General features: G+C 52.4%; 10 protein-coding genes across 10 annotated transcripts; 4 read left to right on the plus strand and 6 right to left on the minus strand.

Annotated features, from left to right (window-relative positions):
• Positions 1-153: 153 nt before the first annotated feature.
• CONPUDRAFT_151498 (uncharacterized protein) lies at positions 154-3,197 on the minus strand (the record flags this gene model as incomplete). Its single annotated transcript, XM_007767979.1, has 7 exons — positions 154-515; positions 1,414-1,831; positions 1,879-2,205; positions 2,264-2,638; positions 2,792-3,028; positions 3,094-3,138; positions 3,189-3,197. 7 exons carry the CDS (start codon positions 3,195-3,197, stop codon positions 154-156), a joined length of 1,773 nt encoding a protein of 590 aa, XP_007766169.1.
• Positions 3,198-3,356: 159 nt separating this feature from the next.
• CONPUDRAFT_151499 (uncharacterized protein) lies at positions 3,357-3,856 on the plus strand (the record flags this gene model as incomplete). Its single annotated transcript, XM_007767980.1, has 3 exons — positions 3,357-3,500; positions 3,550-3,576; positions 3,629-3,856. The coding sequence occupies 3 exons, from the start codon at positions 3,357-3,359 to the stop codon at positions 3,854-3,856; spliced, it is 399 nt and encodes a 132-aa protein (XP_007766170.1).
• An 846-nt stretch (positions 3,857-4,702) lies between these two features.
• CONPUDRAFT_39962 (uncharacterized protein) lies at positions 4,703-4,864 on the minus strand (the record flags this gene model as incomplete). Its single annotated transcript, XM_007767050.1, has 1 exon — positions 4,703-4,864. A coding segment is annotated over one exon (162 nt), but the record flags the coding sequence as incomplete, so codon positions are not given.
• A 1,283-nt stretch (positions 4,865-6,147) lies between these two features.
• CONPUDRAFT_151501 (uncharacterized protein) lies at positions 6,148-9,338 on the plus strand (the record flags this gene model as incomplete). Its single annotated transcript, XM_007767981.1, has 10 exons — positions 6,148-6,594; positions 6,660-7,063; positions 7,120-7,248; positions 7,298-7,410; positions 7,463-8,198; positions 8,254-8,310; positions 8,362-8,409; positions 8,459-8,499; positions 8,561-9,209; positions 9,272-9,338. The coding sequence occupies 10 exons, from the start codon at positions 6,148-6,150 to the stop codon at positions 9,336-9,338; spliced, it is 2,691 nt and encodes an 896-aa protein (XP_007766171.1).
• Positions 9,339-10,122: 784 nt separating this feature from the next.
• CONPUDRAFT_71247 (uncharacterized protein) lies at positions 10,123-10,954 on the minus strand (the record flags this gene model as incomplete). The annotated part of the gene is made up of 3 exons (XM_007767256.1): positions 10,123-10,531; positions 10,593-10,754; positions 10,815-10,954. The coding sequence occupies 3 exons, from the start codon at positions 10,952-10,954 to the stop codon at positions 10,123-10,125; spliced, it is 711 nt and encodes a 236-aa protein (XP_007765446.1).
• A 1,831-nt stretch (positions 10,955-12,785) lies between these two features.
• On the minus strand, positions 12,786-14,115 carry CONPUDRAFT_151503 (uncharacterized protein; the record flags this gene model as incomplete). Its single annotated transcript, XM_007767982.1, has 5 exons — positions 12,786-12,912; positions 12,964-13,259; positions 13,312-13,510; positions 13,572-13,701; positions 13,755-14,115. 5 exons carry the CDS (start codon positions 14,113-14,115, stop codon positions 12,786-12,788), a joined length of 1,113 nt encoding a protein of 370 aa, XP_007766172.1.
• Positions 14,116-14,929: 814 nt separating this feature from the next.
• Positions 14,930-18,232, plus strand: CONPUDRAFT_40308 (uncharacterized protein; the record flags this gene model as incomplete). The annotated part of the gene is made up of 10 exons (XM_007767051.1): positions 14,930-15,160; positions 15,223-15,591; positions 15,640-15,833; positions 15,885-16,047; positions 16,115-16,263; positions 16,313-16,890; positions 16,943-17,063; positions 17,113-17,801; positions 17,862-18,022; positions 18,125-18,232. Coding segments are annotated over 10 exons (2,763 nt in total), but the record flags the coding sequence as incomplete, so codon positions are not given.
• Positions 18,233-19,069: 837 nt separating this feature from the next.
• CONPUDRAFT_151505 (uncharacterized protein) lies at positions 19,070-21,460 on the minus strand (the record flags this gene model as incomplete). Its single annotated transcript, XM_007767983.1, has 1 exon — positions 19,070-21,460. The coding sequence occupies one exon, from the start codon at positions 21,458-21,460 to the stop codon at positions 19,070-19,072; it is 2,391 nt and encodes a 796-aa protein (XP_007766173.1).
• Positions 21,461-22,215: 755 nt separating this feature from the next.
• On the plus strand, positions 22,216-22,770 carry CONPUDRAFT_151506 (uncharacterized protein; the record flags this gene model as incomplete). Its single annotated transcript, XM_007767984.1, has 1 exon — positions 22,216-22,770. One exon carries the CDS (start codon positions 22,216-22,218, stop codon positions 22,768-22,770), a length of 555 nt encoding a protein of 184 aa, XP_007766174.1.
• Positions 22,771-24,238: 1,468 nt separating this feature from the next.
• On the minus strand, positions 24,239-25,142 carry CONPUDRAFT_50054 (uncharacterized protein; the record flags this gene model as incomplete). Its single annotated transcript, XM_007767088.1, is given in 4 exon segments — positions 24,239-24,690; positions 24,745-24,829; positions 24,847-24,915; positions 24,984-25,142. 4 exon segments carry the CDS (start codon positions 25,140-25,142, stop codon positions 24,239-24,241), a joined length of 765 nt encoding a protein of 254 aa, XP_007765278.1.
• Positions 25,143-25,732: the final 590 nt, after the last annotated feature.

A 25,732-nucleotide genomic window follows, 5' to 3' on the forward strand; every position in this document is an offset into this window, starting at 1 on the left:
GGGGGGGGGGGGGGGGGGGGGGGGGGGGGGGAGAATACAGGGACGAAAAGGATGGGGCGGATAGATCGAAATGAGATGAACCGAGAAGTGCACTCACTTGCACGTCTTGTCTTTGCTACCGGGTAGCGGCGGATCACATGCAATCTTGCGGCCTCAACAGAAGAGGCAGGTGAGCGCTGGCCTCTTTTCCACGAGCTTGCATGCAGAAGGGTTCGGGCTCAGCCGGACCTTGGGGGAGTCCGAGCGTGAGCGCGAGCGATGCTTGACCCACGGTGTCATCCCAACATTACTTGGCGTTGGGGCAGGGCTCATGATATTGCCGTTCGTGTGTGGTGAGCGGTGCTCGCCAAAAAGAGAGCCCTGGTGCTCGAGGGGGGGAGAGAACGGGCAGCCTCGCGAGCGGGCGAGTACGACTGGAACTGAGTGTGCGAGATGGCAATGCCGGGAGGAGGAAGGAGGGAGTCCACGAGCAAGAGGCGTGTCGGAAATCTGGACTTTCGGTTGCAACCGAGGCCCTTGTGGTTAGGGTTAGAACCCAGTTGAAACCGGTAGCAACAGATTGTTATTGCTGCGGCACCGCCGGCGGCAACGTATAAGTGATCGTGATCAGTTGCAAGCAGTGTGTCAGCGCGTGTTTGGGCGTTCTGCTCGCTCCCGACACTGCTTCCCGTACTGTGCCCATCTCCTTGTATGTAACTCCATGTATAGCTCCCTCTTTACTGTACTCGCCCTATAAAATGTCGCATCTTGTCAACAAACCCCAAATTGCACCAACACCGGATGAAGATGGGAAGAAGGCCCATCAGGAAAATAACACGCCGCTTTTTTCACACTTAAAGTTACTTGTTCGAGACTAAGTGACTGATAAGCAGTAAAAAAGGAAGCACCAAAAAGCAGCAAACTAAGCAGGTCTCACCGCTTTTCCGAGCACTTATTCGTACTTAGGCGCACTCACGCGGTGCTTGAGAGATCAAATCAGCTTGTACAGCATACCACAGGTGTCAATTCAGTGTATATGAAGCGCTGATCAGCGCGTAAAAAGGCACAAAAAGTAGATCCAAATGAGTAACAGTGCGTATAGCAAGAGCTAAAACCCGATAAAAACCGATATGAAAGGTAATTTAAGGATGGAAAAAGGGTTTGAAGGTGAATTATAAAGAGGGGAAACAACTGAACTGAGTGGAGGATGGCATTGGCGCGTGAGCGTTGACACTAGGAAAGTGACAGCGGAGCGAAAGTCAGAGTCACAAGACGAGAAGCGATGAACAATGAATCAGACACGACGCACAATACAGAGATGGGAAAGCAGATACTGTCGACTGGGGCGTTAACCGGGGCGAATACCTTGGTAATGTCTCTAAAACAAACAGAGAGATGGTCAACACCGATACCGAGAGAGATAGAGATAATTACAGTTCATATCCAGATGCGCCCGTGGATCATCAACGTCTGATTCCTCATGCTCGTCCTCGTCCTCGCTGTCTTCGTCTTCGTCTTCGTCGTTGTCCTCCTTCCTAGCGTTGGGGGCATAGATAGCTGTTGCGTTGAAAGCCTCCAAAAGGAACAGCGCAGAAGCGCCTTTGACCGACTTCCAAAACATATCCGTGGACTTCTTGTAGTTCGCCTCTGAGAAGTTTAATAGGGAGGTTGAAGCCTTCCCCGTCCTCACGTTCACCTGCTTGCGGCCGCCGGCTCCTGCGAGAAGGGACTTGGCCTTGCTGACAGTGCTGTTCAGGCTGCCGCGGATCTCATGGTGCCTGGCAAGGCTGATGAGGACGTCGCTGATATCACCAAGCTTGTCTATAGAGGCAAGCCTGCACGCCCTTTCGCCCTATATAATGTTCAGCTCGTATCAAAGACAGAAATAAGAATGCATACCGCAGCGCAGCAAAGAGTCATCGCACCCCAAGGAGTATAAGGGGAGGGAAGCCGCAACTGGGGAACATCAACAGCGTTCCGGATGGCAGAATAGTGAGTTGCAAGAGTGACAAGATAAAGCTTGCCTCGGAATGTATGAAGCGGCTTGCCGTCAACGACATCCTCGTACAAGAAAGTGTTCTGGGCGAGCAGCCCCTTGGAGTAGAAAGTGCGCTGCTGCACTGCGTCGTCAGAGCCATACATACCCTGCTTGACAAATGAGGTACAGAGGGCGGCAATGGCAGTTGATCCAAAATTGCTGCGCCACTCGTTTGCCTTCTGCTTACACTATAGTAGAATGCTGTAGATCAGGGACTCGGAATTCGAATAGATACTGTGCACTCACAATAGCAAAGGCAGGTCCGCTAAACGTATCCTGCTCCAATGGCAGGTCCTCGTTATAGACAGCACGCCATATGTACCGGATGGCATCAAGGATCTTCATGTTTGTCGGGCCCCAGACGCTTATCTGGCATGCCAACCACTTGAGAAATGTGGCGATGAAGACCCTAGACCATTTATTGCCGTCATGACAGTACGCTGGCAGGAGACCCTTCTTGCGTGGTGCCGTGTTCTTGCGCTTCCTCTTCTCCTTTGATCCAGATGTATCACCGGCAATGACCTGAGGCCCAACCTCCTCCATCTTCATGCGCTTGGAAGGGCGAGCACCTGCCTCTGGTTCCTTCTTAAGGAGCATGGAGGAATGGACCTCGACATTAGTCTATGGAATCTGTTAGAGACGGCACGGGGAATTGTAGTAGAAGAAATTACTTTCCTTGTCCGTAGTTCGAGTCTTGATCTCCTTGATGTTGGTCTCAGGCTCCTGTTGATGAGATGAAGGACGTCAACATAGGAGATGGAAGCGGTAACTCACGGAATATATAGCATGGTCCAGATCCATCGGGGGCTGATCTACATCCATGTTGGAGACAATGTCCAACTGGTGGTCTGCGTCTGAGGAAATCAGGTCCTCGTGGATATCCATTACGTCTGAGTCGGTATCTTCGTCTTCATCACTATCAATAAGCTGGCACTTGGTAGATGACCTGTTGTTCGGAGGTGCTTGAGAAAATGGACGAGGACTTGCAGGGGGAGACGAGAAGGTAATGATCTGCAAGGAGAAGTGTCAGTGCGTGTGCATGCAACTAGATTACAAACAGGTTAGTGCAAGCAAACCTCTTCCGCTTTGGCTGTAGCAGCGGGCTGTTCACGAAAACTATCCTGCTCTCGTCGTAAGTCTTCCTCATTATCGTCTGAGAGTCCGGCATCACCCAGTTCATCGGCAGGGAAAGGCTTTGGAGCTTGATTCGCCTTGGTTGCCGCTGAGCTCACAAGGGTAGAAGACTTGGCACTAGTGACAACACCACGAGTGCGAGATGAAGTGGGTCAAGTACTACGTTCCAGCGGATCGATATCGACTCAGAGCCAACCTCCTCATCATGGAACACGATTCAAGCCCTACTCCCGACTCCCAGCATACACCTATCAATGAAACTAAAAGTGAAGCTGAGATACAAGCTAAGATAACAACCCTGTCAAAGAACTACAGCTCATTCGCGGCTTTGCAAGGTATCAAAAACCTCGTATGTGTCATCTCTTTGACGTGATCGGGTGATCTGACAAGTAATCCAGTTACCAAGCTTATGCTCAGACGTCTTCGTGCGTCCCTATCAGCACCGCGTATTTACATACCTGACTAACATCTGACTAGGATGCTGTCAACGCTCAGGAGATAGCGTCGGCACACACGGACCACAGTGTCGATGTCGGAGACGATGTAGCGAATGTTGACATCTTGCATCCAGTTATAGCACTGATGAAGAAAGATATAAAGGCAGTCTTAAAGGTTCTTTCCAAGCTCTCAAAAGCGCTGGATATCGGGACAGCTTCTCAATCCAGACGTCCCTCCCCCGCCCATCGTCTTCCTCCCGAACTCTAGTCCTACATATTCTTGCTTAGCTCCACTCTGCCTATCGACCCTCCTCCCTCAGGTCGTGCGCCCTACTTCCATCTCGATGAGAGGATGTACACCAACGAGACCGGCTACTCAAAACCCCGCAAACTCCTCATCCACCGCCGCGTCCCACTCCGGCCCATCCTCCATGGCCCGTGCCTCCGCAAGTGTCGTTGGTTCCCGGTATCCTGGGTTGTCCGTGGTCGACGATAACACAAACTCCTCCTCGTCCGTCGGAGGTGATATGAGTGGGTATGCGAGGTCGTGTTCTGCCGTGCGTATGGCTGTGAAAACTTTTCGGAATTTCTCCTCTTCCGCCTGGATTTTCTTGGCCGTCGGCTTTGATGTTCGTCCTGAGCGTCGAGGTTGGGTATCGTTCGTTCGAGTCGGTTCGTCGGCCTGAGGTTCTGGTGGGGTGGGTGTCTCGTCTGATGCGGTGCTTTCTGAGTCCGAGGCATCGTGCTCTCCCAGATGAACGCCTGGTCGGAAGGCGTGGTCGTCACTTTCGTGCGACTCAATGAACTGGACGTGGAAGGACGTTAGAACCTTCCCCGTAGAGCGATGAAAACACCTGTAAGCTTTCGAGTCCGGAGAATATCCTATGAGGACGCATTCGGTAGAACGCGCCCGTACCTTCGGGTTGTGTGTTTGGATGAGTACGAATGCTCGAGCGCCGATCTCCCGTAAGTGGGTTAGGTCGGGTTTCTTGCTGAACCATGCTTCGTAAGGCGTTTTCTTGGTGAGTGCTTTTGTTGGTGCGTGGACGGTCAGGTAGTTGGCCGTAAGGAGGAATTCGTCCCACATGTTCTCCGGGAGGTTGCACGCCAGGCGCATCGTACGGGCCTTGTTCATGAGGGTGAGGTGCAAGCGTTCGACTAAACCGTTTTGGGCTGATGTGTGAGGCGCTGTAAACTCTTGTCGCGTGCCCTGCGACGCGAGCCAGCCTGAGAGATCGTTTCGTTTCAGTTCGTCGTTGTCTGAGCAATAAACTCCGACGATTAGACCCGTCTCAAGTTCCCTAGCACGTTCCCAGTCCAGTAAAGCCTTATAGGCCGTGTCTTTCGTACGAAGAGGAATGCACCAAGAAAATCGTGTATAGTCATTGATGATGTCAAGCGCGTACAGGAAACCTCCTCGAGATGCTGTCCCTGATACGTCGAGAACGTCAACGTGTACCCGCCCTAGCTTCCGTTCGGCCCTGTCTCCTTCCCGCGTCGTAGGCACATGCGATCGCTTCTGCTTCCCAAGAATGCAATGATCGCATTTAGGCGGCAGTTGTGATAAATCGATGGGCATACCTGTCGCCATGCGGTCTCTAGCCAGGTCTAAGACAGCTTGGTGGTTTGTGTGTCCTAAGCGGCGGTGCCACGTAGAGATGGTGGGTAGACGAGCAGCAAAGAACGTGTGGTGAGCTGTGACCGCTGACGTGGTGAGACGGTAGAGTTTGTTTGTAGCAAGGTGCGCCGACATGACCCGGGCGCGGCTAGCATTGAGGACATGGCAGACAGAAGCGTCAAAGAGAACAGAGAAGCGCTTCGACAAGCAGAGTGAAGACACTGAGATCAAGCGGACAGACGCTTGTGGGACGTAGAGGACGTTGTCGAGATCAACGTGAAGACCCTTTCCCGTCAGGGGTAGCCGTAGTTCCTGACCAAATTGAGATGGATTGTGCCAGGATTAAGTTGACAAAAGTCGTGGCTCTCGAGAAGTAGGGTGCATTTGTGGATCATTGCACCATCCATGGAATGTGTGGGAACCCAGAGAAGATGGGCAACATGTGGTTCCTGAGCGGCCATAGTAGAGTCAACTTGTGGTTCTTGATTAGCCATAGTTGAGTCAAGCTGTGGCTCTTGTGGAACCACTGTCAGCCAGAAAGTGCGGATCCAACGGTGGGAATTTCCCAATGCAGGTGTGCACGTTGCCCTAGTCGGGTTATTCTGCAGATCATGAACGTGAGAAGGATTTGGCGTCGGCGAGCGGGCTACACCACCACCGATTGGCCAGTACAATATAGGAATCGCGACGTCAAACTTGAAAGAAAAAACATCCTTCCTCTGTGGCGGCAACATATACAGAGCCCCACAATTTACAAATGCAGCCACTGCCAGTGCGCTATTAATGGTGTCGCGTTAAAAACCGACAGGATCCAGCGGTTTGCCTCTTCGCGCTCCCCTCCCCCCCCCTTCCCCTGCTCGTGCCGCCGTCCAGGTCAATATCAGGTACGTGTTAAACCATTAATCCGATGTATGACAGGCCGCCTGACATAACGATAAAGCATGAGCGACCCCGAACCACGTCTCGGTGGCGAACCCGATCCAGCTCCCTTGTCAGGCGTCGAAAACGCCTCCGCCTCCACCACAGCGAACGGCGATGACGCGTCGGCTCTCAACGACGACTCCCCCAATTCCCCAGTGAGCGCGTTATTCCAATGCGATCCCAACGACCCTCTCCTCTATGTCGAAACCCTCAAGCGCCTGTGGGCGAAGAGCACGACGTTGGCGTTCTTGGAGGGACATCTCGAAGGATACCGCGTTGCGCGCTCACAGACATACACTCGCGCTCGCGACTATATCGACACGGTTACAAACGAGTACTTCGAGCGCGTACCCTGGCGGAACAAAGTCTCTGATCCCATTCCGGACGACTTCGACCCTGCAGTTGTTGAGAGCCTGACCGCGGTAGAGGAAGCTCAGAAGGCTTGCAAAATAGAGGCCATGAAATCAGTGCGCATCTCTTGTTCTCTTTCGCCTTTCCCCGCGCCTTACCAACTCCCCAACTCCCACAACAGTCGATTAAAAGCTGGCTTGACTACCGTATCGACACCAACAAGCTAGTAGGCCGCCCGGGCAGCAAAGAGAACGATGTTTGGTCACGTCTCCTCAAGCAGCTGTCTGGCGTCCCTCAGGTGAAGCCCAGAAAACTCTCCGCGTGTCAGTTCTGGTCCAAGGCCAACTACACGTCCGTTGTCAAGCCCGATTACGAAGCTCGCTGGGAGGCCGAGAAGGACAGCCTCGGAAGCAAGAACCGCTCCTCGTTCCGAGAGAAGATCACCGCTGAGCATTTCGGCAAACTTTCCGCCGACGATCAGCACTCTTGGGGACTCAAAGCGAAGGACGCTCACAGCCGAGAAGTCGCTCAGTGGAAAGCTGCGCTCGAAGCCCCCGTCGATACATCTCCTGAGGCACGACAGCGGTAAGCTCACCCGAATATGACATTGTGACATGCAATATTCTCATGACTGCATACAGCGCCATTGATCACGTACAGGTGTTCGTCTCCCCCATCCTCGATGAGATCTATGAGGTCACCGGGCTGCACGGCAGCCTTCTACTAGGAGGACCAGAACCTCGAAAGGGTGGTCGCATAAACATTATTTCGTACGTTCTCTCGGTTGATTGTATCTGCGTTCCTAACTCCGGCTCGCAGATTGCACTCGGGAAAAAACCTTGCTGCCGTTGGTCAGAAGTGGCCCGCCGCCAGCCCTGAGTCGTACAAGGCCGCGCTTGGCCATTTCCTGGGATTCGTGAACTCTTGCTATAGTAAGTCCTTCATCTATTCCGTCACAACGTCAAATAACTTAGATGTATGCAGCCACCCAAATGAAAGAGGCAGCCGCGCTCAAGAAAACTGACGAATCTACTACCAATCTAGATCCACGTCTCGCTGGTTTGATCCCTTTGGAGGGCAGTGACCAGAACGTTAACAACGACACCTGTCAACCTTCGGAAAACCTTCGTGCCCCCGTTCCTCCCGCTCCAGCCCCTTCTGATTTAGCAGCCGCAGGCCCAGCTTCGCAAGCTTCCCTTCCAGCCGCCACAGCGCCGCTACCTCGCACCCCCACGAGTGCTCCATCCGCGCCTGCTAGAAATAGCAATCATACTGCACCGCCGGCGATAGTGAGCAACGGAAACGCGGATCTTCTTCAAGATAAAGTCGCTCATAGGGTAATGGCAGCTGCCCACCCCCCTCATTCTCCCGCCTCTGCCCCCAAATCAGCCCTGACCAAGAAGGCCACCGCTCGCACGATGTCCTCGGCGGAAGATGTTGCTTCACCCGCACGTAAAGGGAAGCGCAAGCGTGGACGGCGTGCCAACAGCTCCGACGAAGACACGGCCACCGAGACCGATCTCGACGAGCGCAATGATAGCGGCGAGGACACTACACCCATTCAAAAGGTGTACAACACGCGTGGCCGTATCAGCGTCGCTCAGACGGATGAGGTCCCTTCCTCTCAGGCGTCAGAAGGCACGTCATACCCACTTTTCTCATTACCGCTTGCTGATACATGGGTAGTGTCCCTCGAAATTCCCTCAGAGAACCGGGTTGAGTAAGTGGTACACTCTACCTATACTACCACGTCTAATGTGCATCAATCCCGGTAGACCACGTCTGGATCGTCACTCCGGCAGGCAAGATTCCCGGCAGCGATCAGTAGAAAAGTGAGCCAAACCTCCTCCCTGTGCCACGTTATTACTGACTTCATGGCGTAGCCTTCCGAACAACACTGACGTGGGCCAATCGTCGGTCGTGCATGAACGGTGAGTCTTGGCAATATCAGTGATAACACCCCGCTGATATTATACTTAGAGCCGAACACCCCACGGAGGCGGTCGTCACCACCAATGACGGTAAGGTTTTTCATATTTTATGTGACGGGTATATTCACATCAAACCTGATCACCGCCATAGATCCTCGCGTCGGCATCGAAGGTCTCGCAAAGACGCGGCCCGAAAACCTCAATTTACTCGACAACGGTCCCCAGTGGATCCAGCACGCGCTGGAGTACCTCGCTGCACCCGATCTTCTTAGAGCGGAGGATCGGCGCAAGGTTCAAAAGGGCGAACCGGATGCGATCGGGGACAGGCAAGGCTGGACTCTTCCCAGCTCATACACCCGACTTCTCGAGGAGTATCTGCGCCTGGAGAGTTCATCGAGCTTTTCGTCGATCCAAGGACCAGCGGGCACGTTGGACGCCAAGGAACGCCCAGGGGAAGTGGCTTGGTGGATCGCGCGCAAGCGCGCACTATCTGTTCGCCCGTCGACCAAGAGCGTTGATGGGTACGCGCGGCAATGGTGGAAGTGGTGGACTCATCTTCAGCCTGAGTGGCGAAAGCTCTTGGCTCCCTCGGGAGACTCGTCTCCCGAGTCCCCCCTTTCTCGCCAGGATGGTGATTGGACTGCTCTTGACAGGCCCGGCATCAACGGATTTTATTCCGTGATCGTTGCTTTGAAATGGTGGGGCAGCGAGGTTCGCGGCGCGTCGAAAGACCGAAAATGGCTGGCTGCCGTCGACAATGTCCAATGGGTGATGAGCTGCGTAATCCGCTCTCGTGTCGGGTAAGTGTTTATCGTTTACCCTGTCATAGCTCGTCGCATACATTGATCTAATCCATTATCAGACGTCACGAAACAGCCAAAGAGGATCCGACCAGGCGGCCTGCGGCGAAGCGTCAACGCTTGACATGAGATCTGAGTCATGATATATACCAATTCTTGTAACTGCATCGCATACATTTTGACATTGATCACGTACATGTATTAGAATTGCCTCACTTATTGAACAAAGATGCTGTGCTTGTATCTAACTGTGCAAGTCGAACACGAATTCTCGGACGTCACTCATCGCCGAAAGTTCTAAATTATGCACCGGGGCGCACTATGTTTCTTTCGGATGGTCCGTCCCGTTACCTGCCGTATTGAATTCTTGCCGCTCACAACGATCAGGCCCTTCGATCAGAAATAATGGATTCGGAGCACCAAGCGAGAAGTTCGTAACCCGAACATGAGGCTTGAGGATCGCGGGGATAAGCCACAACTCTTCCGATTGGTCAATAACAAGCCCCTTAATTGAACTGTATTAAACGAGCTTCAATGATAGGTGAAGTACGACCCGAACATGTACGGTAGTTGCCGTCCAATTTTAGAGCCAGCCGCCTGATTGGAAGATACTGCGCCAACGACGAGCCTTAATGAAAAGAAGTGAGCTCCCCGAACACGTGTGATTCCGACTTCTATAATAATCCCTTTAATTGACAGATACTGTGCCCTACGAGCTTCCATGTCAGACCCGAAATGAATGGTACAGCGAAGTGTGGCTCTTTCAATATACTCGAATTTCAAGTGGTGTACTAATAAAGCATTATGTGGACCTGAGTCCATTGATATTTGTGATTTCGGACGTGGAGTATAGAAGACAAGAACTGGCCAGTGGTATTTGTCTGATGAGCAAAAATAATTCTACGTTGTCTATCTACGGCTCCGTCATGAACAAAAACAGTTCGAGTCCTGATGACTCGAACATGTCAACATTCCCGCCAATGACGTGATTCTGAACGTCTGAGATCATAGCAATGTACTTGGTGATCATGCAGCCGACGCTGTCTGCCTTGCTCCACTCATCCGACTGCGCGCCCGTTAGCTGGTACAGTGCATGCTGCACGCGGTGAATGTGCTCGTGAAAACTGTAAAGCTCGTTGATACCGTACTGAATATTCCCCCGAATCCTCTTCTCCCTTTTCTCAGAGTCCTTGGTCCCCGCCGCCTTGCAGAACCGGGCAAAGACGCTGCGTGACAGCGCAGACGGAGTCTTTCCCCTCGAAAACCTGTTAACCAGGCTTTCGATGTAAGAAACGGCCTCTAGGCAGCCTTCGACCGTCCAGCTGCCAACAAAAAAAGAACCAGCCGTTAGGTACTGTAAGGAAACGAATATACGAGACGTACAGACGAAAATGATCGTCTTCGCCGTCCGAATCCGAATCCGAGTCCGCCAAAGTAGCGGCGAGGCTAACTTGCTCGTCCACAAAAACAACGGGCCTCGGGGGCACATCGCTGCGACGTCTCGCGTTGCTCCTTTCCTGTATGTGAAGCACGATCTCCCTCTGTCTAGGGATATTGTTAGTCAGCCAAAGGAAAGAGTGCAGAAACAAATGAGCGTGTACGTACTCCAGGTAGACGTTGATGCGGTCTTTGAGTTTATCCGCCTCACGCTGAGCTCTGGCTGAGTCGACAGAGCGGGTGCGCAAGGCCTCGTCGTCGCTGAAGAAGTCTTCCTCACCGCGGGAGTTGGGGCTTTCGTGTTGCATGATGGGGTACAATAGCAAGGGATAAAATTTGGCCACAAGGGATAGAGTGCGCCTTAAATAAGGCCACCACCAACCAGGCGATTTAAGTAGGTGGCCTGCTTTTTGTAGCCTTTCTCAAATCCAGATTAGTCGAGGTTCATACCTGTACAAGTCAGCTGATGGTGTCGATATAGATCTCTGTGAACGTACCGTAGTTAGTGACCAAGGGTTAACAAAAAGGAAGAGCCGAGCCGTGAATGAACGTAGAAGAGATATAATAACATGAGACATCAATCGTCCCTTTAGAATGAAGTACATTCAGTAGGTAAGATGTACGTCACATTACCTGCAATCGTCCTCCTTCGACCGCATGTTAGTAGAAGTTTAGAACCAGTGAGTCCAAGCGTCTCACCACAGTACACCACACATGCGCTAAGGGTGGCCAGTACGCTCTTCGAAGCTCAACATTAGTATGTACCACACAACGAGTTTGCTGCAGTGCTCTCACCCAAGCGCGTTTGAGTACTAAAGAGGTGGTATTTGACAGCATTGTGCTATTCTAGATGTTTCACTGTGCCAAAGGGACAAGACCTGATACACGAGATAAAACATTAACCGTTAATATGACCGTGCAACCACGTTGATGTGAAGTTCATAGTTGTATCATATATCACCAAAGAGTATAACGGACTAGTACTCACTGAAATTAGGATCGCTTTCTGACGCCAACGCGAAGGCGCGTGCATTCATTACCGTGACGTAGTAGCTGTGATAGAACATGTCTGAGCCTCCAAGGTTAATGCACAATTAATGCACGGCGTAAACGAAATAAGCTCACTACTATGGCACCACCCAAGTCCCCATATGATTGTGCATCTATTTAGACCGCAGAACGGACAAAAATGAAGGTTCAGACGTGACTGATATTGGTCGCGTCATAGCTGATATTACGATGGATAAAGAACATCACTTGAACACCAACCTTATGCCTGGGTCTGAGCACTTAACACGAGTACACGAACGTACATCTGTCGATCCGTACATTCCAAAACGCCCAGTCCGGATCTAATAAATATACATCTCCACTCCATTCCGTTGCTGTATTTAAGACCGAAAATCTGAACCGCTTGTGCCCGTGTTGACACAGTGGGCTCGAATTCAAGTTAGCAGAATTACTGCAGTACGCTTGAAGGTATTTAGAACCAGAATACTTGTGTCGAGCCGTGCTGTCACTGAGCACTCTCTATCCGTGTAATGTTAACGTTCATCTCGATATATTGGTTTTGGCGGCTACTAGTAGTAAGTACGATTGAGATAAGTACATATCGATTAGCTCCTTCAATCTCAACGCTGATATTGGACTCAATGCAGACGCTTTCGACGATATCTAGCCGTGCTGTCACTCTACATCTATGTAATGTTAACGTTCATCTCGATATATTGGCGTTGGCGGCTACGAGTAGTAAGTATGATTGAGACATGTAAGTACATATCGATTAGCTCCTTTCAATCTCAACGCTGATATTTGACTGCTACGATTTGTTCTGACCGTTGAGATAATATGCCTTGTTCACCTTCTGAAGGGACATTTACTTGTTGCTATGTATGGATGGCCTATACCGACAGAAACATTGGAACCATATCGGTGGACGTTTCGTTCAGTCACAGCACGGAGACAACATCTATGTTCACCAGTTCAAGTTGTATTCAAGCATAAAAATTTGGAGCAAGAATCAAGTTTCTGATTTCGCAAGATAGTACATGCAATATGACGAATGACAAATTCAATACATGACAAATTTAATACGGCTTTCTCGACTGTTTATGCGATTACGGAAAGGCTACGAGTCCACTACCGCACGACACCAAAGCGACCTTCCAGCAGCGCGTTCTCCAGCGCGGCATGAGCTTCGTCCAGTGAGAACACCTCGTGCCCCTCCGAGCCGCGACCCGAACCCCACACGGTGTAGTATAGATGACTAGAATAACAGCATGAGCCTAGGTACGAATAATAAATAAGGCTAACTCACGGATTAGCAAAGACACCGATCGCGTATCCATAAGGTACCCAGTAGTAGGGCGGCTCAGCGTTTGCAGGAGCGTCATAGTAAGTTACCTCTACACTCGGCGTGAGATAGACAGTCCTCGTGGGCAACCCTGCGACTAACGATCCAAATGTGGGTTTGAGGTTGCGGTTGATGATCCCGTCCAGCGGGATAACGCCAAAGGGAAAGCGATCCTCATTTACAGAGCGAGCGTGGGTGTACTCGATGGTTCTCGTGCCGCGAGCAGACGTCACAGAAGACTGAGTTGGCAGATGAAGAAACTGGTGAGTCAATGAGCGAAAAGTTAGGGATAAACGCGAAGTAGTTACTCACAGCGGACGGGATCTCGCCCACACAGTTAAGGCGCGCGTAAGCAGAGTCATCTGCAGCGTCTCCCGTGTCATCGGCTGTGGTGTCAGCTCCGGCTTCCATGTGAGACGCGGCTCCCGACGCTGACCCTGCCGCGGCAAAACGAGCCCGAGCGAGCTGAAAGTGCCGGTGGAGCTCCATCGAAGCACAACGGTGAAAAAATCTAGATGAGACGTTGATGGTGTGAGCAATTACGGTTGATGGACAGGCAAAGGACAACAGACCTCGTAAACTCGTCGTTGTTCGGAAGGTTGAGAACCTCGGTGCAGATGCTCGCATGTACCATCTCCTGGAAGTCAAGCTTCCATTCGGCCTTTGTAATTAGGTCAGCCACGGTCTCAGAGACGAGGTTGACTAGATTCACTGTCAGCTGAGTGTTGAAGGTGGGATATGTAGCGTCTACTTACGACAACATTGGCCGACGCAGGCGGTAAGTACCTCGTTTGCGGTACCGTTCCCTTGCATGTGGATGTTGAAGTGGCCACAGGAGCAGTCGACCTGGTAGCCTTTCTTCTTGCTGAGGAAAGCATAGGCGTGGTAGGGGTTCGGGGGCGACGGAGGGTTGGCCGGGAACGGCGATGAGGTGACCGCGTCAGGACAGGTGTGAGACGAGAGAGGGGCTGCGGGTGCCACAGAGGGAGGAGGCGAGGCGGGAGACGAAGAAGGGACGACGCCGGTGGACAAGGGGAGAGACTCGGCGACGTCAGACGTCTCCGACAAAGAGGCGAGAGAGGGTGCGGGGGAGCGCGGATAAGGGGTTCGAGACATGGGGAGAAAAGAGGTGGGTGGGGGGTATGGGCGATTTGCGTGCATCTTTTATGTGCTGGGGCGAACTCCAGCGCCTGGCGGGAGTCATCGTAAACCATGGCGAAGGAGCTACCTAAATAGATTATGTATCTCAATGTAGGTAAATGAAAGGGCGGCCTCGGCCAGAAATAGATAACACGTGTTGGCACTTACATCGAAGCGTCCTTGATACGCTTGGAAAGAAGCCGTAGAAGCTCTCCAACCGCGGACAATCGGCCGTGCCACTGGAAGAAGTGACTTTGCCTTATCGAGCTTCAATTCTTTTCCTGGGTAGAATGCACGGTGGCCCCCGCCGAAAATATGGCCAAGTCTATGGCAAGGGCGTGATTGGGTCGGTAGCGTACACTGACCTGACTCGGACGCGATGCCTGCAGGTAGACGTCGAAAGGTAGTCGAAACATATAGCCTTCTCTCCGACGGCGACGATGATGACAAAGCGCTCAACAACACTGGTGCGCGAGCATTGGATCTCTCGCAGAATGGGAGACGCATCAAGACCCATTTTCACCGAGATCCCGACATACCGGGACCTAATTCGCCCATGAATGAGACGGAGCGCAGTCCCCAAGCGTCCACAGATGACTGGCAACCTTCGGTCGATGATTGGGAGATGCTTCCGGCAGGAGATGAGGACGGAATGTCAGAGCTTGCTGCGTCCCAAGAAAAAGCCAGTGATCATGTCGTTGTCACGGCTGTGCCAAGAAAGCACTACATATCTTCGGTTTGATCAATCTACCATGAGGAATGAGTCCATGCAGCTTACCTGGTGCTACAGGACAAACCACTCATTGCATGGGTCGGACACGGCGATCGGAAAGGATATCGGGACGAATACCTAAGCGAGGATATACGAATGGAGGGTCGCGGACAAGCTGCAGCGTATCCGTGCGCCTGCAAGAGCGGTAATTCGAGAGAGTACCGTTGCGAAAGCTGCGGAGGGCGTCAAATGACATGCAAGGAGTGCTGCGTAACCGCCCATCAACACACGTCACTGCACTTCATCCAGGTATTTAATAATCTGTACGCGCGACAGTGAGTGAACGAATTTCTAACTGTGCCTTTGAGCAGAAATGGAACGGGTCGTTTTTCGAGCGCGTTTCTCTGAAGTCTCTCGGTCTCAGAGTTTCTATGAGCCACGAGGACGGTTCCAGATGTGTACTTCGGCAGCCTGGACATGCAGAGTTCGTCGTCATTCATACGAACGGAATCCACCATGTCTCCATCGATTTCTGCGGCTGTGATAAGAAAATTCCTTACCGGCAGCAGCTACTACGGTATGGATGGCACCCTTCAACCATCGATACACCGGAAACAGCATGTACGAAAGAGGCTCTGGCTCAATATTCTGCCCTCATGTCACGAACCAAAGTGTCGGCGCACGGATACTATCAGGCGCTCGAGACGCTATCAGATCCTCTTGGTCTTGATGTCCCAACGGTGAGTTTATTTTGTCGTATAGCTGATCGTACTGACGTGATCCCAAAGAGTCATTATAAAGCATTTCTCCGCATCATACGCCAGTATGAGTACATCCGTATCATGAAAGAGGCGGGACGCGGTAATGTTATCAATGGGATAGATACAACCCGCGCCGGCGAGCTTGCTGTAGCCTGTCCTGCCTGTCCCCATCCCGGGATCAATCTTCCGGAAGGATGGGAGAACGCCGATTTGTCTCAAAAGTGAGCACTGCTCGCTTGTCTCACCGTTAATCTAGCACTAACGCATGCTAGATTTTTGTACTGTCTTTTCCTTGCGATGGACGCCAACTTTCGGCTTGAAAGCCGTGATCGGGGCCGATCAGTCTCGGACACAGAGCTGCTCGATGGCCTGGCGTACTTCGTGAAGACAGAGCCGTACATGAAACATGTTCGACAATACGAAAAACAGAAAGACGTGCGTAAAAGCTGACTTGTCAGCGCTCCTTGTTACGTTCTCTAATACTGGCAATCCACACTGGCAGACTTCATCGTGTAGTAGCTTTCGTGCGATATCGACCGTAAACAGCAAGAGTGCCAAAGGACTGCAAGCCACCGGCGTCGGGATGGTTATGTGTGCTCGCCACGAATTTATCATGCCTTTGGGTGTTGGCGATTTACAAGGAGGCGAACGGTATGTGCATAGTATATCTCATGAGTGTCGACCTGACCATTGAATTTAGTAACTGCAACATAGATTATCTGTTCTTCTCGGTGTATGCACCACTCATCCTCCTCCTCGTCGTAATATCGTACGATATCGCTTGCCAGTGGAAAATCAATCTATTCAAACGGATGGACACCCTACCGCCTCAGTTGCAGGTGTCACTACTGGCAGTCGCTCATATTCTGATGTTTGGTGTTCCTAAGTTTCACGCTCCCGGCCATAACGAGAGATGTGCTATGCAGCACTCTCTCAACCTGATGAAGGGCGTCGGACGTACCGATGGCGAGGGCATCGAACGTGGATGGGCCAAATTTAATCTCGCTAGCAACAGCACCAAGGAGATGACGTTGGGATTTCGTCACGATACGCTGAACCTCTTATTTACCTGGCATAACCTGCGAAAGTTCTACAACATGGGCACGACTCTCCAGCGTCGACTACTTCTAGCGGTCGAAGCCCATGCAGCTCATAGAGACGCTCTACTTGTCTTCGACGACTCGATCAGTGCATCTGTACGCGACGCTTGGAACACGATGAAGGTCGCTTGGGAAAGCGACAAGAAAAAGCCAAACCCTTACAGCGCCACTCGAAAGAGTAAGTACATCCTGAAATCAATACTTAGCCGCTGACTGACTCTACTCGCCAGGTATTTCAGAAGTTGATGTTCGCGCGCAGCTCACAGAGGCAGAGAAACATATACCATTTTTGCCACATGACATTTCCCCCAGTATTTTCGTCAAATTGGCCATAGATCTCGAAGAAAAACAGTACGTGCATGACATTGAGTTTGATTGACATACTGAGGCTAAACCTTAGACGTCGCATCCGCACGGATGTACGACGCGTCAAAGAGTTGACGGCGGAAGAACGTGCTCAGCTGGAGCAGCGTCGTTCAAATCTACATCGTGATGTTGTCAAATTCCGCGAAATACAGATTATCTACATGCCCGGCATCAACGCACTAATGGCTACAAAGGATAACAATGCAGACACCAAAGTGGAAGACGAGAAACTGTGGCTCGCATCCGAATTGGACGAAACAGAACGAAAAATATGTACTCACAACGTCGATCAAGTCGAATTGAAGCTCCGAGAAGCGCAGTGCCATTCTACGCTCGATAAGATCCGCGGGATGGTGCAAACGAGGTATCATTTTACCACGTACCGTAACCTCAACATACGGGGACAGAGGGAAACCACCCGAGCGTACAAGCTTGTCCACGACTATAACCGTAGAATCGACGCCGAGAAAATCAAGTACCAGGAGGCATACAAGGCGTTGCTTGCTCTGAGTGGTCCAAATGGGCCGGCGCGGGGATTGCAGACGCTCACGACCAATGACATTCGGGCGCTTTGTGAACCCCTGATCCAAGCTGACACGCCCAGACGACGACAGCGAGATATGCAGAAAGGTCTAGGCGAGGGGTACCGTACAGTATCCTGGATATGGACGACGCGAGGACCCATTGACCCGGACTGGGAAAGCGGCCAGGAATCAGATGAAGGTATTGTGTTTCAATATCAGACAAAAAAGAACGAACCAAACTCACTGTAGTGACGGCCAGACCTGCGAATTGAATGGCTCAAAGCCTGCGCGCGGAAAACCCGATGGGAGGAAGAGGTCGCCTTGTTGAAGGAGGAGATGCGGCGTGTGCGTGCGTTTCTCGAGTACAGGGCGGGCTGGTGGGAGAGCCACGCGATGCTCGGGTCGCCAGATGCAGACGCAGTGGGATTAAGCCCTGGATTGGCTCCATCGACCGGTGATGGCGCAACGACAACACCCGGCGCTGCTCCAGACGTTGCACCCATACGTACCGGCGGAAACAAGGGGGTGTTGTCCCGACAAGCAATCGCGGAAGGCGTGCGTGCGCACGCACTGCGTCAAGCGCACCAGCAGCGTCGATTGCAGGCCGAGTTCACACGGCTGTGGGAGCGGAAGTGGTCGGTGGAGGAGGCAGAGGCCCTTCAGAACCGCGGTGAGCATCCTGATATTGATTGGGGAGTGGGGGGAGAGGAATGGGAACCAGCGGAGGCAGCACTGGAGGCGAGCGACGCGGGGGGAGAAGGGCCAGGGGCCACCGTTGATAGGCCAGCCAATCCTTAATTAAAATGCTTAGTCAGGAAAATGACATGTGAATAGACTCACACTACAGGCAAATGCGATAATTCTGGACCCGAAAATAAGGAGGAAAATGCACTGGAAAGTAAATATTTTCCTCCATATTTCCCTTTGACCAATAGAGGCCGAAAAAGTTTCATGTTCCAGTGAATTTTCAGGCGACAAAATCAAGCTTACCTTCCATTTATAAACATTAAGCGCTGGCGGAGATTCAACTCCTGCTTCAACCTGCCTTTTTGGGCCTCTTTGCGCACCAGAAAATGATAACTTTCCGCGTGCTTATTCCTAGCCCGAAAATCTGTAGGAAGATGTTTACTTTCCAGGTCATTTTCCTGCTTATTCTCGGGCACAGAATTAGCACATTTGCCTGTAGTGTCACATATGCAGTTCGGGAATGTATGACAGCGGGACAGCGGGACTCCAATACACTGCCGACTTTCGCCGGTTTGTGAGAATCACTTGCCAAAGTGAGCGTGTGGATAAAACCACCAACTCCTGTGTGCTCATTCCAGTATACTGCCGGCTTTACCCGGATTGTGAGAATCACCAGCCACAGTAAGCGTGTGGATAAAAGCACCACTCCGGCTGTGGCAGGGGACTCATAAGCCACAATGTTTGTCAGGCTAATTCTGGCATGAACCATGATATTAGGGTCTAATCGTCTGCTACTGGTGTTCCCGTGGAAAGGCGTACAGTGCCAATGCCCAAGGCGAAGATCGACGAACCGTTAACACCATGTATCGGGCGCGGGTCGACGGGCGAGAAGGTGTAGAAGTCCTTGATGCAGCTGGTGACGTGCGTGGAGGCTCCCGAGTCAAGATAGAATGGTACCTTGTCGGGGTTGACAACCGTCGGACGAGACTGTTGTAAGGGCGTTGTGGAGATCGCGGATAGGACATTGGCGCGGAGACATGATCGCCAGTTCAGGTTTGTCCGCAGAGGCGTCGTCGACAGGAAGAACGTCTGGTACTCCTCGAGGTTGGCGTCACCGTCGATGTCTCGGATCTGCGCGTGCGTCAGAGTATCAGTTGCGAGACCCGCAAACTCTGGTTGAGCTTCTTCGGTGGCCGCCGCGACCATAGGTGTAGTCGTGTAAATCTTGCCCGTCGTCGAGTCGAGTAGCACAGATTGGCCATTCATATCTACAGGGACATAGTGGCGTGTCTCGACGTTGGTCGTGGGTTTCGCTACTGGTGGCTTGAAGCTCTGTGCCGGTGCGTTGGTGCTGGACGATTGGCCACCTCTCGCCTTCCGTAGTGCCTCTAACACCTCCTCCCGACGTCCGGCCATCTTCCCCCCCGGCGCCCAGCAGTTCTCTGTCAGATGCGGCTTTTTGCAGTTACCACAGCCGGTAGGCCCAGCGTACTTGCCTGTCATCGTGGCCATCGCGACTGCGCCACCGTCCAAGTCGATCGCTGCCTGCTCTACATCGAGGCGTTGCAGTACCGAGTTGGAGTCGAAGTGCCCTCCGTGTCGTGCGGAGTTCATCTGAGTGGCGACTTCGTTCCGGATGGTGGGGTATTCGCGGCCGAGGGCATGCATCAGACCGATAGAGAACAGCTGGTCTTCGGACGGTGGGCCCATGGCGAAGATTTGGTGGGACATGTCGCGAAGACATTTCGTGGTGGTTTCGAAACGCTCGGCCCTGGAGAAGTGCGTGTCGAAGAACCGTTGGTACAGGCGAACCATGTAGATGGGTCCGAGCTCTTCGTGACGGCCCTTCAGCATGTGGAACGCTTCAAAGGCAGTCTTCGCCGGCGCGATGTGATCGCGTTCGTCGGAGGTACACTTCTCCCGGATCAGTGCCAGGATGACGTTGTTGGCCTTTATCCACTCTGTCGCACCGTCGTAGTTTTCGGCGGGGTTAGGCATTGTCAGCCAGCCTTCGATGAATCCGACCATCATGTGACTATGGACAAAACTGACAATACGCTCGCTCCACGTCAACCAGTTCCCAGCGGCTCGACTCAATTCAGGTATGTGTTTTGCGTTATGAAGCTCGAGTTTCGTTGCCTGAATCTTGTCGGGGCGTGGGGGTAGGAATAACATCTCCTCCCGGCCTATCGACACGGCGTGGTACTGCGAAGGGTTTGTGACGCGATCGGTCCCCCGAGGTAGAGCGGATGCGTGAGCATAAGCCGTGGGTGTTCGTGCCGCAGGGGAGCTGGGAGGGGAGACCCTGTGAGCCGTCGTCTGGTTCTGACCGTACTGCCGATGAAGTATCTCGTAGAGGGCTTCTGGCGACATGTGTGCTGTCTGAGGAGCGGCCGGCGCAGAGGTGGAATGACGGGTAGGTGTTCGTGAACGCGAGCTAGCCCGAGATGCGGAGTCAGCCCGAGGTGAACGGCGAGTGGGTGTGCGCGAGCGTGAACTAGCCCGAGATGCGGAGTCAGTTCGAGACGAGTGATGGGCAGGGGTACGTGAGCGTGAGCTAGCTCGAGATTCCACCCGAGAGGAAGCGCGGCTGCTAGATACCACTGAGTGTGAGCGGGGAGCTCGGCCTGTCCGAGACACGTTCTGAGCCCTCAGCATCTCCAGGATCTGGTCTAGAGTAGCCCCCGACTGTGGTTGAGGTGCCACGATCTGAGGTGCCGGCGCCACTACTTGTGGCGTCAGGTCACGGGGCCGATGAGACAGTGGGTCGTATCCTACTTGGTTTCCCTGGGTCCCATCCTTCCTGTAGCGATCGGGTGAGAAAGGGTCCTCAGCGCCTGCAAGCGCGGCGAACGTGTTGTCGGCTGCGCCGTAACCATTTCGCTCGGGATGTGTGAAGAGGGAGGTGAATGGTATGAAGGGTTCGGTTGGAGTAGGCAGACGTGGATTAGGTGGCATAAGGAGAGTTTCCTCCTCGACCGGTGTCAAGGAGGGGCGGGGTGGGACCTGTGGGGCATATCTGGGACGGTAGGTGTTCACGAACGCATCCGGGTCGTGTGACGGTGACCGGAGAGGAGATATGAGGGTGTGGTTGTGCTCGTCTGCGACGCCGGGAGAGAAGCTACCGTACAGCTGTGTGATCTGTTCGATCTCATCCTCAGCGGCGTCCATGAGACTCGCTATCGACTGCATATGGGGAAGAGGGTGGGTGACCCGAGTACTACGTGTTGCGTTCAAGGAGCTTCCGGGCACTGGAAGCGCATAGGCTCATAACCTGTGAGAAACTGATGTATATAAGTATTGATCCCCAAGACGCTGTAGTACTAGCGGATGGTAATCTACCTGATGTATATAAGTATTGATCTAGGGAGGAGTCGTGAGTATGGTTCCCTAGACCTTAGGTGATATGAGCTTACCCCCAAGACGCTGTAGTACTAGCGGATGGGGGCAACTCGACGTCGGGCGCTCCGTTGATATACCTCTGCATTCCTTTCTCTGCTTCTCTTCCTCGTCCTTCTCTCTTGCTCCGCCGACTCTGCTTCTCTTCTCCCGCTCCGTCTTCTCTCCTCGGTCCAGTCCCCGTCTCTTCTCCCGTTCCTCGATCCGTCCCCTCATCCCTCGATCCGTTCCCGAAGCGGTGAATACTCGAATCCCGACACGAACGTCACACACCTACCCGTGCACCCTGCCTGCAGCCAGGTGAGAGGCGTTCAAACGTTCACGCAGTGCATCCACTCCTGGTATCTCTGCCGGACTTTTTCCCATGGATCACGCAATTCGAGAATCTGACCCATCCCTACCTTGAGGACCTTGGACTTGGCGACTCGACTGCCTTACCTGACTCATGCATCCCCTTTGACACTCTCCGACGTCTAACACACCTTCACATCCACACGGCTTACACTTCCGAGGTAGATGCCATCCTCATGGCACTTCCCACGTGGGATAATCTCATCTCGCTCACAATCGATATGAAAGACAATGACTTCTCTTTTGATGCTCTGGACCAGATATTTACCCAGGCTCCCAACCTTGTAGAGCTATGGATTTCGGAGGACGTCATTGAGAGTACAGGTTGGCAGCCTGCTCGGATCGCGTCTAAAAAATTGCGGTTATTCTCACTTGTGGTGGATCCTTATTGGATTAACGAGGCCCCCGAACAGTTCGATATTGGACCTGTCTTCGATTCCCTTATGTTCCCCGCCCTATCTGACCTTGTCGTCACCATCCCTATGGATGGAAATCTCGACTTCTTGCGGCACTTCATAGCTCGCTCAGGGTGCCGGTTGTCTAGTCTCACATTCACCGAGATTTTCGATGAAGCTTTCGGCGACCCAGAGTCAAGCTTGATTCGTCGCGCCGGTGTTAACCTCGCGGAAGAATATGGCATTCCGTCTGTAGAGTTCACATACGATCTGGACGAAACGCGGATTTATCAGAAGGCAAAGGACAGGTGGTACTGCATGGATGATCAGGCTTGAACGCTCATCCCGACGGGTGTACGTTGGTGGATACACGTTCAATCTACGAGTATCTTGTACTCATTAGTTCTAGAATTCATTGCTGCTGATGACTGAGTTTGTCACAAATCTTATTATACAAGGAACGGCGAAGAAAAAGATGAAATTGCTTGCGGATACACCGCAAGCAAGTAAACAGCGGACGTGAGGGTGGAAGCAGTCTACACATATCTAAGTTCGAGATCGAACGTGGAATAATGAAAAACTTACCGTATCGCGTCCCACAATCATGATGTTCAGGACCTCATCCCTAAGCACGACTCGGTCTGCCAATTGTCAACACCAACCTGGAAGCGGCAAAAGTGAGCGTAACTTTGGTGAGTCTCACCCAATGATCCAGCAATGTCTCGTCTTCTCGCGCTTCCTTAGGCTCTTCAAAGCCATCATGAGTACACCGCTTCTCTATTGCCTCAGCAATGATTAGCTCCAAGAACTAATTGACGGATTTCAAGGGCTCTTCCGCCGTCCGAATCCGTTGCTTCTACCTTAAATATCCGTCAAAATCAGCGGATATCTTGTCTTAGGTTATATCGCCACGTTCATGAGAGCTTCGAAGACCAGTGTGTTGCGCATGGCCCCTTACCGTGAGGGTAGAACCACAGAGCGAACGAGGTAGGCTGATGATAGAGGAACGGGGGTCTTCATAGGGGTGGTGGTACTTGGCTGACGTCGAGAGGATATGGTCAGAATGGGCTCACCAACCCAATTAACACATAGCAGAGATGCAACACGATAGATCAACGGGTGCTTGATAATCATTTTGGTACGTGCAGTGGTTAGAGTGCGCAAACACCCTGGGATGCCGACGGACTGACATTAACGCATCGGATGCGAGCTGATGCAAGTAGTCGTGAGTCCATCGGGGGAAAAGGCACAGCATCCTTAGCCACGGAGGTGGTAGCAAAGTTTCAGAGACATCTGAGAAAGGGCATGGGTCGAAACGTGTACGCTGCGGACTGAGGCACGAGCGCACGAGAACTTGGCATCGCCGTTGCTGGGGACCGTAGGTAGAGGTTACGGAGGTGGGGCCAGATTGATGCTTTGGGAGCTTGCAGGGGAAATGACACCGAAAAGATTGGTCACAGAAGATGTTCTGGAGATAGGCAAACATACGAGAGAGCTTAGAGTGGAATCGTGCGTCTTCGTCAGAGGTTGGTCAGAGGACATGGGACAGAAGGCAACAGCGACAGTGCAAGAGTTGATTGGATCTCCGAACGGCATTGGCCGGAACATGCCCAATGTCGATGTCAGGACTCGAGAAACCTTGTCCCGGACCAACATGTCGAATAAATTCAATCTAGTAAGATCACCTGGGCTCAAGAAGACGAACAGAAACACATCATCGGCACCAAAGTTTATCGCTTAATCAGTAATGGTATCTAGTGAATCAATACGAAGGATATTAAGCATCGTCGCTCGGCGATGATGCTTACAACAACAGCGACGTCGTAGTAATTGCTGCGACGCCGGCGACAAGAACACCCACGCCGGCAGACCTGCGATCTCCCCCATTTCTCTTCGATAGCACGATGTCGCTCGCCGCACTTCCAGAGGGTATGTTGCGGAGCGGCTTGGTGGGGAGCATAATGGGCGTCGTCGACACCTGGTACTGCTCCGGCAGTGGCTCCCCATTGTACTGGTACATCTGAAGAATATACGTGTTCGTGTTTGAATTTGGCAGCGTGCCTTGCGAAATGCCCCAGGACGTGTAGAGTTCGGTGTCGTTGTAGTCCTGGATGAAGTTCGAGAGGGCCCCGCATGCTTCCTCGACTTGCATGTAGCCGTCGCCGAAGGGAATGCCGGTGATCGAGCCGTTGGGTTGCAGTGTGTATGTACCGTGTGCCCACATCATAACACCGGAGATGCAGTTGGGGTTTGAGGCTAGGTGAGATCAACGCTTTAGAGATCACAAGCTACAAGAGAGATGCTGCTCACCGTTGCCGCTCATGCGATACTGGGCGAGCTCATAGTACCCATCTTCCGTGCTACAGCCCAATGAGACGTTCGGATCAGCGAGAGACTGTTAACTAAGGGCACTTGCAATGAATATGATACGCCCGTCGTTGGTGGATAGTGAAACGACACGTTGCTGGGAGACGCAAACCCCTACAAGCCAGTCCCACGTAAGTCCCCTGCGAAGACCTTCGCAGTGCTACCAGGAGGTAAAAACGCACCGAGCCAGTTACGACGTTCATGCTGCCCGACGACCATGTCCCGTAGATGGTCGTGATATTATGGGTTGGTGTGTATTGGATGGGATCTGAGTCACTCTGGCCAAGCACACCGGCCAAGAGAAAGAGACTGGAAAGTGAAAGTGTTAGTGAGCTTTTCATCGGGGCGAGTGACGAGGGGGAACCAGGCGCACGGTACAGTTAAAGTAGGCAACAGTCATCGCTGTTCTATCAATATCAGGGTGCCAGGCAGCGGGCTGCCAGCACGATGTGGGACACGCTTGGACTCGGCGAAGAGAGCCCGCTCGGGAATGGCCAATGGTGAGAGCGCAAGGAGTCTTCGTTAGGAAGCCGACGGCAGATGAACTTTGAGTTGAATCCGGGTTTCTCAGGACAAGATGCTGGGCACTGCCTAGATCATTAATGAGGTCGTCAACGGCGCTACGATGGTGGCGATTAGTATCAGAATGTGATGGTTTCTGCCAAATGTCGACTCAATCCTGTGTGCCTCTGAGCTTCAGCCCTGCAATGAGAGGCTCTGGTGCGGTGGGGAGGTCCGGACCGGCACCTCAAAGAACGGATCGCGGTGCCTTAGTTTAAGGCGGGCATTTTCAGCGTCGTGTCTTCACACATCTACCACGTTAGAAGTACACCTTTAACACGAGGTATCCGTTTCTGGATCTCGCAGCTAAGTGAAGAGCTACTGATGCCTATCATTCCCAGTTGATCTGTCTGAGCGCATGTCAAAGTTT

Source organism: Coniophora puteana, assembly GCF_000271625.1.
Source record: "Coniophora puteana RWD-64-598 SS2 unplaced genomic scaffold CONPUscaffold_3, whole genome shotgun sequence".
NCBI lineage: Eukaryota > Fungi > Basidiomycota > Agaricomycetes > Boletales > Coniophoraceae > Coniophora > Coniophora puteana.